The sequence below is a fragment of the Balaenoptera musculus genome, chromosome 16 (genome assembly GCF_009873245.2).
Source record: "Balaenoptera musculus isolate JJ_BM4_2016_0621 chromosome 16, mBalMus1.pri.v3, whole genome shotgun sequence".
NCBI classification, from domain to species: Eukaryota; Metazoa; Chordata; class Mammalia; order Artiodactyla; family Balaenopteridae; genus Balaenoptera; species Balaenoptera musculus.
The window spans coordinates 62,786,758-62,799,933 of NC_045800.1; the positions used below are offsets into that span (position 1 = coordinate 62,786,758).

Sequence of the window (13,176 nt, forward strand, 5' to 3'; positions counted from 1 at the left end):
GGAGCAGGGCTGCCTCTGTCGATGCCCCTGGGGAGGGAGGCCAGGCTGGACGACTAGGAAAAGCTGGTGAGCTCCAGGAGCAGGGAAGTGACCACCTTGGAACCTTCACCAAACTTCCAGATGGGGGCTGGGAGAGGGAGGGCAGGGCAGGCAAGGGAACTCTAGAGAACAGTGGGTGGGTGAGGGACCCTCAAAGGACAGGAAGCATGTTTGTGTTGCCAGGAGTGAAACTAAACAGCAAAAATCAACTTTTCCTCTTGGGCAGAATGCATTGGAATTAAGCCGCATGGAGCCAGAAGGCCCTGAGGCAGCATTGGCCCAACCATCTAGCTTTATAATGAGGACGATGGGGCCCCAGAGGCTCAGGGACGTGCCCAGGTTACACGGCTTCCCTGGGGCAGGGCCACGACTCCGAGCGAGTCCTGGCTCCATCAAAGCTCAGGCGGGAGGCCGGCATGACTTGCTGATATTTTCTGAGTGTTCCCGGCCAGGCTCGGCACCGAGTGTCTTCACCAACCATTCCACTGAACTCTCACGACGACCCTCCCAGGTAGGATCCTGTCAGGGTACCTCCCCAGGTAACAGAGGAGGAAAGAGGCCCACCTCGCAGAGCTGAGCTTACACACAGGCTGAAGGGCGGCCAGATGGGGCCCTTTAAGGCCGATGATAATAAGAACCACAACCTAGGTCTGTAATCCCGCACCTATTTACATCCACATCACCGCACTGGAGCCTCCCAACAGCCCAACCAATGCAGGCTGGGCAGGCACTATTTTCCTCATGTGATGAGAAGAAAACCAAATCCCAGAGAAGGAGTGACCGGTCCACAACAGAACAGGATTCAGGGCCCTGCCCAAGATGGTACCAGCCTCCCAAGGACTGGCTGGGAAGAGGGGCACGGAGGGTAGAGAGGAGCCATGCCTTTCAGCCCCCACAGGCCACTCTGTCTGCCTGGAGCTGAGGGGTGACACTCCATCCCTGGGCTGAGCAAACTGAGCTGGTCCTGGGCCCTGCACCTGCCCCATCAGGGCTCTTATGTACCTCTCCTTCTTGCTTTGATTCCTGCCTGGGGAAGAATCCGGTCTTGTCCGGCGCTCCATCTTCTGCCCATCCTTGCTGTGCCCCACGCCCCTGGAGCAGGGAGGGAAGGCCTCTTGGAGTGCGGGAGGACCTGCCCTCCTGGCTGCTGCTCCTCCTCAGGGCCCCTCTCTCACTGCCCAGGGGACATGGAGCTAATAAATCTGGGGACATGAGCTCCATACTACAGGAGGCCAAGCTGGCTCCTTGCACATCCCAGGAACAGATTCTGCCAGCTGTTTCCCAAATGCTGGCCATGGGCCACCAGGATGGAATAGGTAAGAGAATGTGGATGGGTTGATACACGACTTCTCCACTATCAGAAAAGCAGCGCAGTGGCTATGTTTGGGGTGGGCGCAATTCAGGAGAGACAGTTGAATCCACCCCCAACCCCCTCCACCTCAGAGGAGCAGCACTCCATTTCCTTGCACATCACACTCCCACCACTGCATTCCAGCCACAGGGCCTTTGCACATGCTATTCCCTCTTTCTCCAATGTGCTTCTCTCCATTCGCTTACCTGTTAATGTCTACTCAATTGCCACTTCCTCAGGGAAGGCTTCCCTGACCCCAGTCAAGGTCAGATGCCCTGTTACAGGTTTTCATAGCTCCCTGATCTCTCCATCACAGCAAGTAATGCTTAATGTAAAGATTCATTTCTTAGTACTAACATCAGGCTTTCCCAAGAGATTATAAACTTCATGAGGGCAAGACTCACATCACCATTGTATCCTCAGGGCCATGTGCCTGACACGGTGGTGGGTATTCAAAAAATATTTGTTGAACGTTCAGATTGCTCTCCTACTGTCCAGCAGCACCCACAAACCCCACGAGTCCCCAGGTAGCCATCGGCCAGGCTACAGGGCTGCCCGAAGCCCAGCAGAATCCTAGGAAGATACCCCACAGCCTTCCCGCCCAACCCCTATTATCAGGTCAGGAGGCAGGATTGGAAGGAGAGAATCAGAGCAGCCTGGGGATATGAGAGGGAAAGAAACCATACAACCTAGAGGATGGGGAGGCACCAGCATCATACAGGAACCTGCACACGCACACACATGCACACGTGTTATATACACGTATCTGAGTGCATGTAGTTGCACACACACATAAAGGCACAGACACAAGGGCACGCCTGTGTGCATGCACGCATACACACACACACCCCACAAGCAAACATACGTGGGTAAATGTGCCCCTACACACCCCTCCCCTATGTGGTCACCCTTCAGAGTTGGGGCTCAAGGTCAAGCCTTTGACCGCTACATCCCCGCTCTTTCCCCTCCACCAGTGGAAACTCATTTTTCTATAACTGGGGGGCTGTAAGGGCCTCAAAACCTGGGCTGAGGAAGGTCCAGGGAGCAGGGAGGTGAGAAGGGATGCCATCCCAGCTGGGATGCCCAGGTTGCAGGTGACGGCCCCCTCCTGTTCCGGCTTTCCCAGCTCCCTGGTGAACTGCTGCCTTCCCCCAGGACAGGTGATGAGGCACAGAAACGGGGCCCTGCCATGGCGTGGGGTGGGGAGGCCCCTTGCAGCAGGCTCTGCCCTGGCCTTCGGTGCAAACTGAAACATTTTCCTTTTCTTCATAATTATTTTTTCTGACACAACTGCCCATGAAACATTTTAATAACATCCCAGAAAAGGTCAGGGAGAAGGAATTTCACAGTCCCTGAGCAGATAGCTATAATTTCAGCCCCTCCTGGAGCAAAGGAGGTGGGGATACTGGGCTAACCCCGGGGCTGAGTGGAGAAGGGCAGGTGGGAGAGGCCAGGGCAGTGGGTGGGGTGGGTGTGGCCGTGAAACTTGCCACCTGCTAGGAGCTCTGGAAGTACCTTGGGGAGACTGGGAGATGACGGTGAGTGGGGGTCACCAGGCGATGCTTTCACAGCTGTCATTCACACCTAGCAGCCTTGGTGGCGGCGGGAGTGGTGGGGGGAACTCATGCCCATTTTGCAGATGGGAAATGAAGATTCTTAGAGGTAATACAGTTAGACCAGCACCCAGAGAAGGCAGGGATGCAGGGCCCACTGTTTCACTTCAGGACCTGAACTCCTTCAGACACACAGCCCTGCTGCTAGAGCTTATCGTTGGGTGAAACAGCCCCCTCAGAGCTGCACAATTCCACAAACCCTGGGGCTGAGGGTATGATAGGAAGGTGGGCAGGGCTTGGACACACACACCGAGGAACTAGAGGCTGCTCAGATGAGCCAGCCCTGGACAGAGACCCTCAGGCAGCCACAGAGGAGCCCGAATACAACTGCTAAACATTGGGAGAGGGACTGGAAAAGGGGTCATAGGCAGCGGGCAGAGGTCCATGCAGGCCCAGGAACTGCTCCAGTGCTTGGGGAAACCCAGTTTGAGAAGCTACTCTCCAGTGCCAACCCCAGATGGGATTGGGCTTCACACATCATCCTTGGCACCTGCAGCCGGCCATCAGCCAAGAGGTGTGCCATTCCACACGTCACCCCCCCCACCCTACCCCCTAGGCTCCCTCAACCCTTTCCAGGGCCACAGGAACTGGGGACTGCAAAGTGAGACCCTCCATCCCCAACAAGAATGACACAAAGGAATCCCCGGCCACCCACCAAGCCTGGGCTTGACATCCGAATTCTTTGCCATGTGGTTCCAGGCCGTGTGGGGGACAGGCTGCTTGGGTGTCCTTCATCCTGACATTGGAAGGCGGCTGGGGGGCTGAAGAGGCTATCTCTGGGTCCAGAAGGCCAGAGCCTCTGGCACTTGCTCTCTGGCTGGGCCCCTAGAGGCTGCAGGAGGGCCCAAGGGGCCTCAGGCACCAGGTGACTGATTGCAATGAGCAACTTGGTGAAAGCTGGCAGAGCCATGGGCTGGGGAAGCAGGTGGGAGGAAAACAGTCACAGCAGACTTACTGTTTACATCTGACGGCCTACCTAGCAAAACATCTGCTTGAAATATTAATAACTGTCAGATGGGAAGGGCCTGGGGGCTCAAAACAGTTTCATACCATCTTTCTGTAGAGTAAACGCACTATGGAGTAGGGGCCTGAGATCGGCGGGCAATCTCTGTGCTTGGAGTGGGAACGGAGCAAGAAGTGGAAGGACTCTGGGGGCCTCAGTGGGCAGGGAGGGGCAGCAGCGAGTTAAACTCCATAACGTTTATTGAGCACCTACTATGGGCAAGCCCCTGAGCTTGTGTAGCACACATCTACCACCTTGGTCTGCTCAGCAACCCTCTTTGTTCTGATAACAGAAGCCGCTATAGAATATCCTGTCCCATTTTCAGCCCATATAATTTGAATGGGGTTGACCCAACCCCCCGTTCCACTAGGGGAGTATGACCCATCTCTGGTATATCAGAATTATGATGATTGGTTCCAGGGTGGCCCAATAAGCTGGGTCAATGAGAATCAGCTCTGGGACTTTTGCTGGAACTATTGAAAAAGAATTATTTTTTCCCCCACTGGGGTTGATAAATTGGTGAGAAGTGAGCCTAAGGGTGCTGGTGTCCCTCTCTGCCAATACCAAAAAGCAGAGCCCAGTGCTGAAGTCAGATTCCTGCTCAGTTGAGTGCCTGGATACAGCCATGCCTGAAATCACTTACACTTTGGAGTTACTTTTTTGCTTGAGCCACTTAAAGGTTTCTGTCCCTTGCGACCACGAGTACTAACAGATACAAATGGACACCGGGAGGAGTCCCCTGTCAAAGTCCCAGCCAAAGACAGCTGGGGATGCCCAGGCATCCTCAAGGAGCCCACTCTTCCCTGGTGTCTGTGCTCAGATAGAGAGGATCACCTTCCTGAGAGACGGCTGGCACTTGTCCCCATTAGAGGGCAGGTCCAGGGCTCCTGGCCCACCCAGGCTCAGTATCTCTCAGGACAAGGCAGAAAACCAAAGTATCCTGGGCCCAACCTCATTCTTCCCCAGGTTGGTCCCTTTTCCACAGTGCTGCCCTGGCCAAGGAAGCCCATCATGAAGAGTCCAGATGCTCTAGTATACTAACATCACAGCCTCTGAGGGCTTGGGGCACCCCGTTCCCTGACTGCTCAGACTCCTTGGATTCCTCTGGATGCCTCCTGATGGTCGACCCCAGAGCTCAGTTGCCCTGCAGGAGAGCGGGGACTCACCAGGACTGTCAGCACAGAGGTCCCCACGGTGACATTCTCGTATAAGCTGACGTTGTACAGTGGCTGGCTGAAGATGGGCCGGTTGTCATTCTCGTTGATGAGGGTGATCTTCACCTTGGCATAGCCCACGTGGTCAGGCACACTCTCATTGGCAAAGAGCTGGATGCGTAGAGCAGGGGCCAGGTGAGCTCTCACATGCTCCTGGAGCCCGTGTTCCCATAAGTCCCCCTGGGGCCTCTGCCCATTCCAACCCAGAGCACCAGTCTGAGTCATTGCCCATCCCAGATGTATGCTACTGTGAATCCCTCCATCAGTACTCATAGGGTTAGGGTGGCCACAGAATCTGCTGGGAAGGAAGGGGCTAACGGGGGCCGTGCTGGCTGATGCTGGGCAGTAGAGGATCCTGATGGGCTTCTGAGGCTCTGATGGTACCTAATAAAATTCCACTCAATTCTTGGACATTTCCTCGTCCTCCTGGAAAAGAGGAGGTCCAGCCTAGCCCCTGCCATAGCTCAATGGGCTTCTCTGGGTCAGATCCACAAGGGAAGAATGGGGAGAGGTGGAAGGGGGGATTTAAGGGGACGGTGCCACCCCCTCCCTCCCCTGAAATCCCCCACCCGGCCAAGGAGAGGGTGAGCGGGCCTTACGTCGAAGTCGTAACGGTCCACAGTCTCGTAGTCCAGGGGGATGGCCACCCGGATGCGAACGTCCGCCTTCCCTTGGACGGAGGTCGGGGAGATGATGAAGTGGTGAGAGTTGTTCCCCACCAGGTACACCTCGAACATGCTGTTCAGGCCCTGGATCAAAATGGAGAAGAAACCAGTGAGAGGGGGCGCCGGGGCTGAAGCAGGGCTTGTCTATCCCCCACTCCAAAGTGGCCTGGCCTCCCCTGGGCAATCCTGGCCTGGCTCCCTGACCCTTCTGCCCATGTCTAGGCCTTCTGGAAGTCTCCTCCAATTCTTTTTGCCTTCATCACCCCATCAGATGCCCACAATGTCCCTTGCAGAGGGTTTGGTTCATTTTCCATCTCCTGCTCCCTTCCTCTGCCCCAGTGACCCGAGCTGCAAGACCCGGTAGGGAGATGGAGGAAAGAAGAGGAAAGAGGGTCAGAAGGGAGGGGAGAGAAGCAAATAAGCATCCACGGTTGGCTTGGACAGGATAGGGCATGAGGGCCAGAGTAGGACACTGCTTCTCCTCCGTCATCCCTCTGAACCATGTCAATCAGGGGGAACACTGCCTTGCTTACACGTGGCATGGGAACCACCCAGATGGCTGAGTGGCAAAGTGAACCCCCATGTGCCCCTCTCTGTGGCCAGCCATGGTGGCTGGGAGGACACGGAATCCCAGATAGTGCAGAGACACCAGGACCTTCACTGGTTCTTCTACAGCCCAGCAGCCCAAGGCCATGGTTTCAGGTGGGGAGGCCTCACTCTAGGTCAGGTGTTTCTGATCATTCCAATCAGGGCCAGAGCTCACAGGGCCCTCAGATGCCACCTGGCTCGTCCTCACACAAAACGTGTGATGTCTCTCTCCGTGCTACCCAAGTCTCCAGATGAGGAGGAGGAGCCACTGCTGAAGGTGGGAGACAGGGCTTACTGACTACCTGGAGACTGGTCTGCTCTGAAAGCGATTCGACCTCCTGCATGTGGGGAAATTACCCCCAGACTAGCCCCCTCCCACCTAGGTGGGTGGCCTGTGATTTGGAACTAACCAGTCAAGAGCCTCTCCCGACCCTTGCTGAGATGCTCAGTGGGTTACAGACCTGGGCTCTCAGCGCCAGGAGGACACGTCCTCCTGCTCGGCCTGCATGACCCTCCCTCAGCCCGGACCCCGGCACAGCCCCTCTGGGCACGTGTTCCTGTGGAACCAGGGGCTGGCAGGGAGGCACGCCTCTTGGTTGCCCAGGGATGTTGAGGGGCTTCGTCCCAGAACCCACTCCTGCTGAGAGAAGGGCAGCCAGGCAACCTGGAAGCCTTTGCACCGTCAGAGAGGGGTGGTCCCAGCAAGGCTGGAAAGGACACCCTGAGCGAAGCCTGAGATTCACAAGATTCTGATGCCCTTGGAGCTGTCCCTTAGGCGCTCAGATACATTTGTGAAATAAATGCATGTTAACCCTCGGTCTCTTGAGGTTTTTCTGCTTACAACTACAAATTGGCAAAATAAGGGCACTGCCAATTTTGGGATCCAGGCAAGCAGCGGGTCCTCCAGGGCCCCCAGCCCAGAGGGGATCCCGCGGGTTGTGCAGGCAACGCTCTCCTGGCCCTGTTGGGCTGTGGAGTCTCCCTGGCGTGGAATCCATCCATCAGACCGAGAGGACCAATTAAATGCCCGAAGGGGCACTAATAGCCAAAGCCGGCAGCCTGTGACAGCCCTGAGCAGCTGACACCGACACCTCTCCCTCCCCTGGACCTCGGCCCCTCCACAGGACCTGGGGCCCGGGAGGGTGGGCCTTCTGAGCTGTGCCCGAAGCAGGTGGAGCATGCCCCCCACCGAAGCTCCCTCCCCACGGTGCCCCGCAATGCCTCCCAGCCCCAGCCCTTCCCAGGCTCACTTACCAGGTTCTATCAGGGGAAGTCGGTCAGTCAGAGGGTATGGAGACAGAGAAGGAGCCGGGAAGGAGGAAGAAGGAACCAGAGAGAAAATGGTGAGATCCGAGGTCAGGGTAATGGAGAGGGGCCGAGCTGGACCCCAGGAGCACACCCTGCTCCAGAGGAACAGCCCGCTCTGTATCTGCTGGGCCACGTCCTCTGGGGTGCCGAGGAGGGGTGGGTGCGTGTGGGGTGTGCACACACGTGCTGGGGTGTCGGGAGGTCTGTGCAGCCCCACATCCAGAGGAGGGGAGGGACACAGAGGATGAGGTACAGGGGCACAAAGCATGAGGCGGGCAGGGGTTCCTGCATCCCTGAGCTCCCTCTGTCCTCACCCAGAGGGAGGTGGGGATGGTCAAAGGCTGGGAGAGTAGGGGCCACGTCCCTCTGTCCTACTCCCAGGAGCCTGGACAGAACCCCTGCAGGAAACGACCCCAAACATTGTCGTGTTTTAATTTTCCTAACATAGAAAATGTTAACGACGTGATAAACACAGACTCAGAAAGTCTTCACATAGGTCATTCAAAAGTGTAAAGGGCACACAACCCAACCGACTCCCTTTCCCTGTTGCCCCTACCCTTTGAGAGCCTTCCCCAGAGACAACCATACCCTAATCCCTGGGTCTCTTTCCCCAGGAAATCCATGCATGTAAGGGCACTGTGTATCTATGCCTCCCCTCTTCGACACAAACAGTACCATGCTCTACACACTGCTGTGCTGGATTTTTTTCCACTTAAAACTATGTCCTGAAACTTGTTTCACAATTGTTCAAATAGCTGACGATACCAACAACAATCACACAGCAAACATTCACTGGTTGCCTACTCTCTGCCAGACACAGTTCAGAATAACCACAGAATAACCCTCTGTAGCTGCTGTTGGGAGCCCCTGGGGCAGTGCAAAGCCACATCAGAGCGGGCACACAGCAGGTGCTCAGACGCGATGGGGCTTCAGCAGCTTTTCCTCACCCGTTACTCTGTTCGATCCTCTTCCCATGGGCCACACGGTGGAGATGAAGGAATACTGGAGCTTGGAAACCTCTCCAGAGGAAATGGAATTCACAGAGGTTGGCGGCAGCGTGAGGATAAGAGCCCAGGCCCAGCTCCCAGGCTGGGGTGCCCTCCAGACCGAGGGCAACAGAGCCAGGGCCTGATGTGGGCGTCCCCCAGCTGCAGCTCCAGGGCACGGGGGGAACGTACTGGAGTTCCATCCAGCAGTATGAGTGAGCTGAGCAAACCAAGACGGCATCGCTGAGCACTCCAAGGCCGAATCTAAGAGAACGCCAGCAGAGGAGGCTGCCCCAAGAGGGGTTGTTTTAGAAATGAAGGAATGGAAAATGGATTCCAGGTGGAGGAAGTGGCTTTAAACACGAAGTTCTCGGGCCTTAGCGTGTATCAGAATCACCTGGAGGCTTGGTAAACTACAGATTGCTGTCCTCCCCCAGGAATATCTGATTCAGTAGGCCGGGGGTGGACCCGTGAATTTGCATTTCTAACAAGTTCCAGGTGATGCTGATACCGCTGCTGGTCTGAGACCACCATTTGAGAACCACTGGCCTAAGCAAGGCACAGAGTGGAGAACGAATAATTAATGATGAGGCAGACAAGTGAGCTGATTACAAAGGGTGCATGTACAGAAGCTGGGGAGATTGTTGGGGTACTGGGAGGCTTTGCAGCTCTCCTGGAGTCCCCCTGCAGGCGCCAACTGGAGGGCTCCAGCATGACATTGCTTCCGAGAGCAGTAGGGAGCCGCTCTAGGCCCTGGAGCACAGGGACACTGGGGTTAAAAAAGGAAGGTGAACTTGGAGGCCATGTGTGACTCACACCAGCGCAGCCCTCCTTACCTGGCTGCAGGTCAGAATTGCCAGTGGAGCTTGGAAAAGAAACTCAGATGCCCAGGGCCACTGTGTCAGAATCTCCCAGGGGTGGGGCCCAGGCAGTTGCATTTTTTTGACACTCCCTAGGGAACCACGTTGCTCAGTCAGGGCTGGGAAGACATCAGCTGGGGCAGGGAGGGCAGCTTGGAGGCACCCACGGGGATCCAGAAGGGTGAGCAGGGCAGAGGCAGAGTGGTAGTTCTCCACCCAGCCACACATCAAAACCACCTGCGGAGGGACTTGCCTGGTGGCGCAGTGGTTAAGAATCCGCCTGCCAATGCAGGGGACACGGGTTCGAGCCCTGGTCCAGGAAGATCCCGCATGCCGTGGAGCAACTAAGCCCGTGTACCACAACTACTGAGCCTGCACTCTAGAGCCCGCGAGCCACAACTACTGAAGCCCACGTGCCTAGAGCCCGTGCTCCCCAACAAAAGAAGCCACCGCAATGAGAAGCCTGTGCACCACAACGAAAAGTAGCCCCTGCTCGCCACAACTAGAGAAAGCCCACGCACAGCCACGAAGACCCAATGCATCCAAAAATAAATAAATTTATTAAAAAAAAAAACCCACCTGGGGCGCTTTAAAATACCCCCATGCCTAGGCTGCACCCCAGATCAAGGAAATTAGACTTGGGGTGGAGGAGACGAGACATCAGGATTTTATAACGCTCTTCAGGTTACTCGTTCTAATGTGCACCCAAGGATGAGAACTACTGGGGACAGCAGCGGTTCTCTGAGTGTTCTACACGAACGGGTAGCATCAGCATCACCTAGGAACTTGTTAGAAATGCAGATTTGGTGGTCACACTCAGGTGTACCATATCAGAAACCCTGGGGGTGGGGCCCAGCACTGTTTTAACAAGCCCGCCAGGTGTTCTGATGCACGCTGACGTTTGAGAATCACCGGGACAGAGCAAGGCTGGGGGTGAGGGAGTGCGCAGGCAGAGGGACCGAGGGGACACCTGGGAAGGTGGTGCTAGCTCAGTGCAGATTCAGGACGAGCACCTGGCCAGGCGGGAGCTCTGGGTTTCCGACCTCCTCCCCACCCCAGGGCCTCTTGGCCCCTTCATATGAGATCTCTGGGTCTCAACGAGCGAGGTCAGCTCCCTTCTCGCTGATCTGCCGCCAGGGGCTGGAAGTTCACTAGGCTTGGCACTGTAGCTGTCAGGACCCCGCATATGGCTGTCCTGAGACCCCAGAGCCACCTCCGGCTAAATTCCCTCAGATGCTTAGCCTGCCCCTTTCAGAACCTGCCCAGAGGGCTAATTCCTGCTGGGACTTGGCTTGTGACTGTCAATCCCTCGGGATGTGTGTGTGGGATTATTAGCCAGTTCGTTAAGTTGATGCAAAACCCCTATTAACTGCAGCCCTCAGCCCAGAGCCTTCTAAAACAGCAGCTTCCATTTACCAAGCCTCTACCGTGTGCTTCCCATACCTTAACCAAAATTTTCACATCCCAGTGACGTCAGCATCAGTCTACCCTTTTTACAGAGAAGGAAACTGAGGCCAGAGAGGGTAACTTGTTCAAGATGCACAGCTGTCAGTGAAGGATTCAAACTCGGGTCAGTACTGACTCCTACAGAGTCCAAGCTCTTCGTCACCTCGCTCTCCTGGCCTCCTTCCTGCGTGTCGCTCCCTCTACAGAACGCTGCTCCTTATGTGTGCAAAGAACTGGCATCGGATGGCACTGGAAGACCCTTCCTACATTCGCTAAATGCCAGGAGCGAGGCCCAAGGGGCAAAGCGCGCCTCTCCCGAGATCAGGGAGCAAGGTGGAGGGGAGGGAAGCCCGGGCTGTAGGAGGGTGCGGCCCTGCTCCTCCGGGCCCTGTCTCCTCCACGCCCTTGCTCCTTGCTCGCAGCCCGGTTCGGGGGTGGGGGTGGGGGTGGTGGGGAGCGGAGTGCCCGCTGCTTAGTGGGGCGGGGAGGGAGGGGGCAGGTGGGGAGAGGCAGGAGGCCCTCTTGGAGCTGTCGAGTGGCAATTTTGTTGGGAAAGGAGATAAAGAGGAACATCAAAAGGATCCCAGTGTGTGTGAAGAGGAGCCCAGTGGATTAAATTCTCTTCCAGCCAGGAGAGGCGATGAGAAGGCTGATAGGCGGCAGCCGCGGGTCCCAGAGCCGAGCTGCAGCGCCGGCCCCTCCCCGCACCGGGCTGGGGAGCCGGCTGGCTGCCCGTGGGGCTGCGACAGTTTGGCTTTCTTTATTTATTGGAGGGGAGGGACGCATGAAATCACTCCTCACTACCCCGGCCCCATGCAGCGAGCTACGCTTTGCTCCTGGTGACTGAAGTCTTGGTACCACCGTCCCCTGCCCCGTGGAGGGCAGCACACCAGCCCCCAGCCCAAGGTATCGGCCGCTGCCAGCAGGGGCTGCCTCCCCAGCCTCGACCCAAATGCTAGGGGACCCTCACCCCACCCTATGAACCACGATGTGCCCTGGAGGGGACCTTAATTGCTTTCAATAGAAGAGGAAGGACCAGGGTCACATGCACGTAGAGGGGACTAGGGACTCTGCAGTGTTGTGAACCAAGACGAAGAAGGCCCAGGGACCCCCAGGGGCACCCAGAGAGCTCTGTGGGCTGGTGGGACACCCTTAGCTCAAGGTGGGAATGGGGCTGGGGACCTGGAGTGCGGAGATGGGCCCACAGAGTCAGTGCCACCCTCGCAGAAGTCCTGTCCAAAATTCAGGCCAGCCAGGGAAGAGCCCTCTGACCAGTGATTCCAAGGTGTGAGGCCCTAAGCTTCAGCGGTGGCTAAAAGCACAGGCTTTGGAGTTAGATCTGAGTCCAGATGCGGGTACTACCCTTTCCAGCTGTGTGATTTTTGCACAATTTTATCTCCTTGAACCTCAACTTCCTCACCTGCAAAATGGGAAGAATGAAGCCTACCTGATAGGGCTATTGTGGAAGAGCAGCAAAATATTAGTAAAGTGCTTGGGATTGAGTAAATGCTCAATAAAGGAGAGTGGTTATTATTGTTCTGGAAGGGAAGGGAGGGAGAGAGGTACCCCTGGGGAGGGGCTGATTTCTAGACCTCGGCTTGGCCAGGAATGAGAGGGGCAGGCAGAGAAGGACAAAGGCTTGGATGTGTGCAGAGGTGAGGGGACCCCCCATCCTGGGCAGGGGGCCCTAGGCCTCCCTCCCTCTTCCACTGTGCCCCGTTGGTCTAATCCATGCTACTGAACGGCAGGAAATCAAAGTCCACGGAAGATGTATTCTTCATCACTCCTTTGTCCATCCTTTCACTTAACTAACTCCAGTCAGACATGCCCAAGTGAACTTGGCAGGGGACCGGCCTCTCCTCACCCCTTCACTTCAAAACTTGCTGCTTCTTCCCCAGCCCCACACTTACGGGGGGGCACCAAGTTGCTCTGGCCCCGCCTGCCTGCCCAGGGCAGCTGTCCCACACCCACTGCGCAGGCTGCCCGCTGTGAAGTCGGAGTCCAGGGGACGATGGGGAGAAGCCCTGCACTGTCATTGCCTCCATCCCCTGACTCCGCCTCAGTCCCCAGGGACCTTCCAAGCTTCAGAGTCTGGGAGAGCTG

At 56.5% G+C, this 13,176-nt stretch overlaps 1 protein-coding gene across 2 annotated transcripts in view; it reads right to left on the bottom strand.

The window, feature by feature from the left end:
* Positions 1-13,176, bottom strand: part of CDH23 (cadherin related 23) — a 399,895-nt gene that overhangs the window by 197,139 nt on the left and 189,580 nt on the right. Inside the window, exons 11-13 of one of the 2 annotated variants that reach the window (XM_036828301.1) lie at positions 7,728-7,733; positions 5,820-5,969; positions 5,173-5,331 (exon numbers count right to left, since the gene is read on the bottom strand). In XM_036828301.1, coding sequence (XP_036684196.1) covers positions 5,173-5,331; positions 5,820-5,969; positions 7,728-7,733 — 315 coding nt within the window. The remainder of the gene's footprint in view (positions 1-5,172; positions 5,332-5,819; positions 5,970-7,727; positions 7,734-13,176) is intronic. The other variant, XM_036828302.1, reaches the window with a different exon arrangement.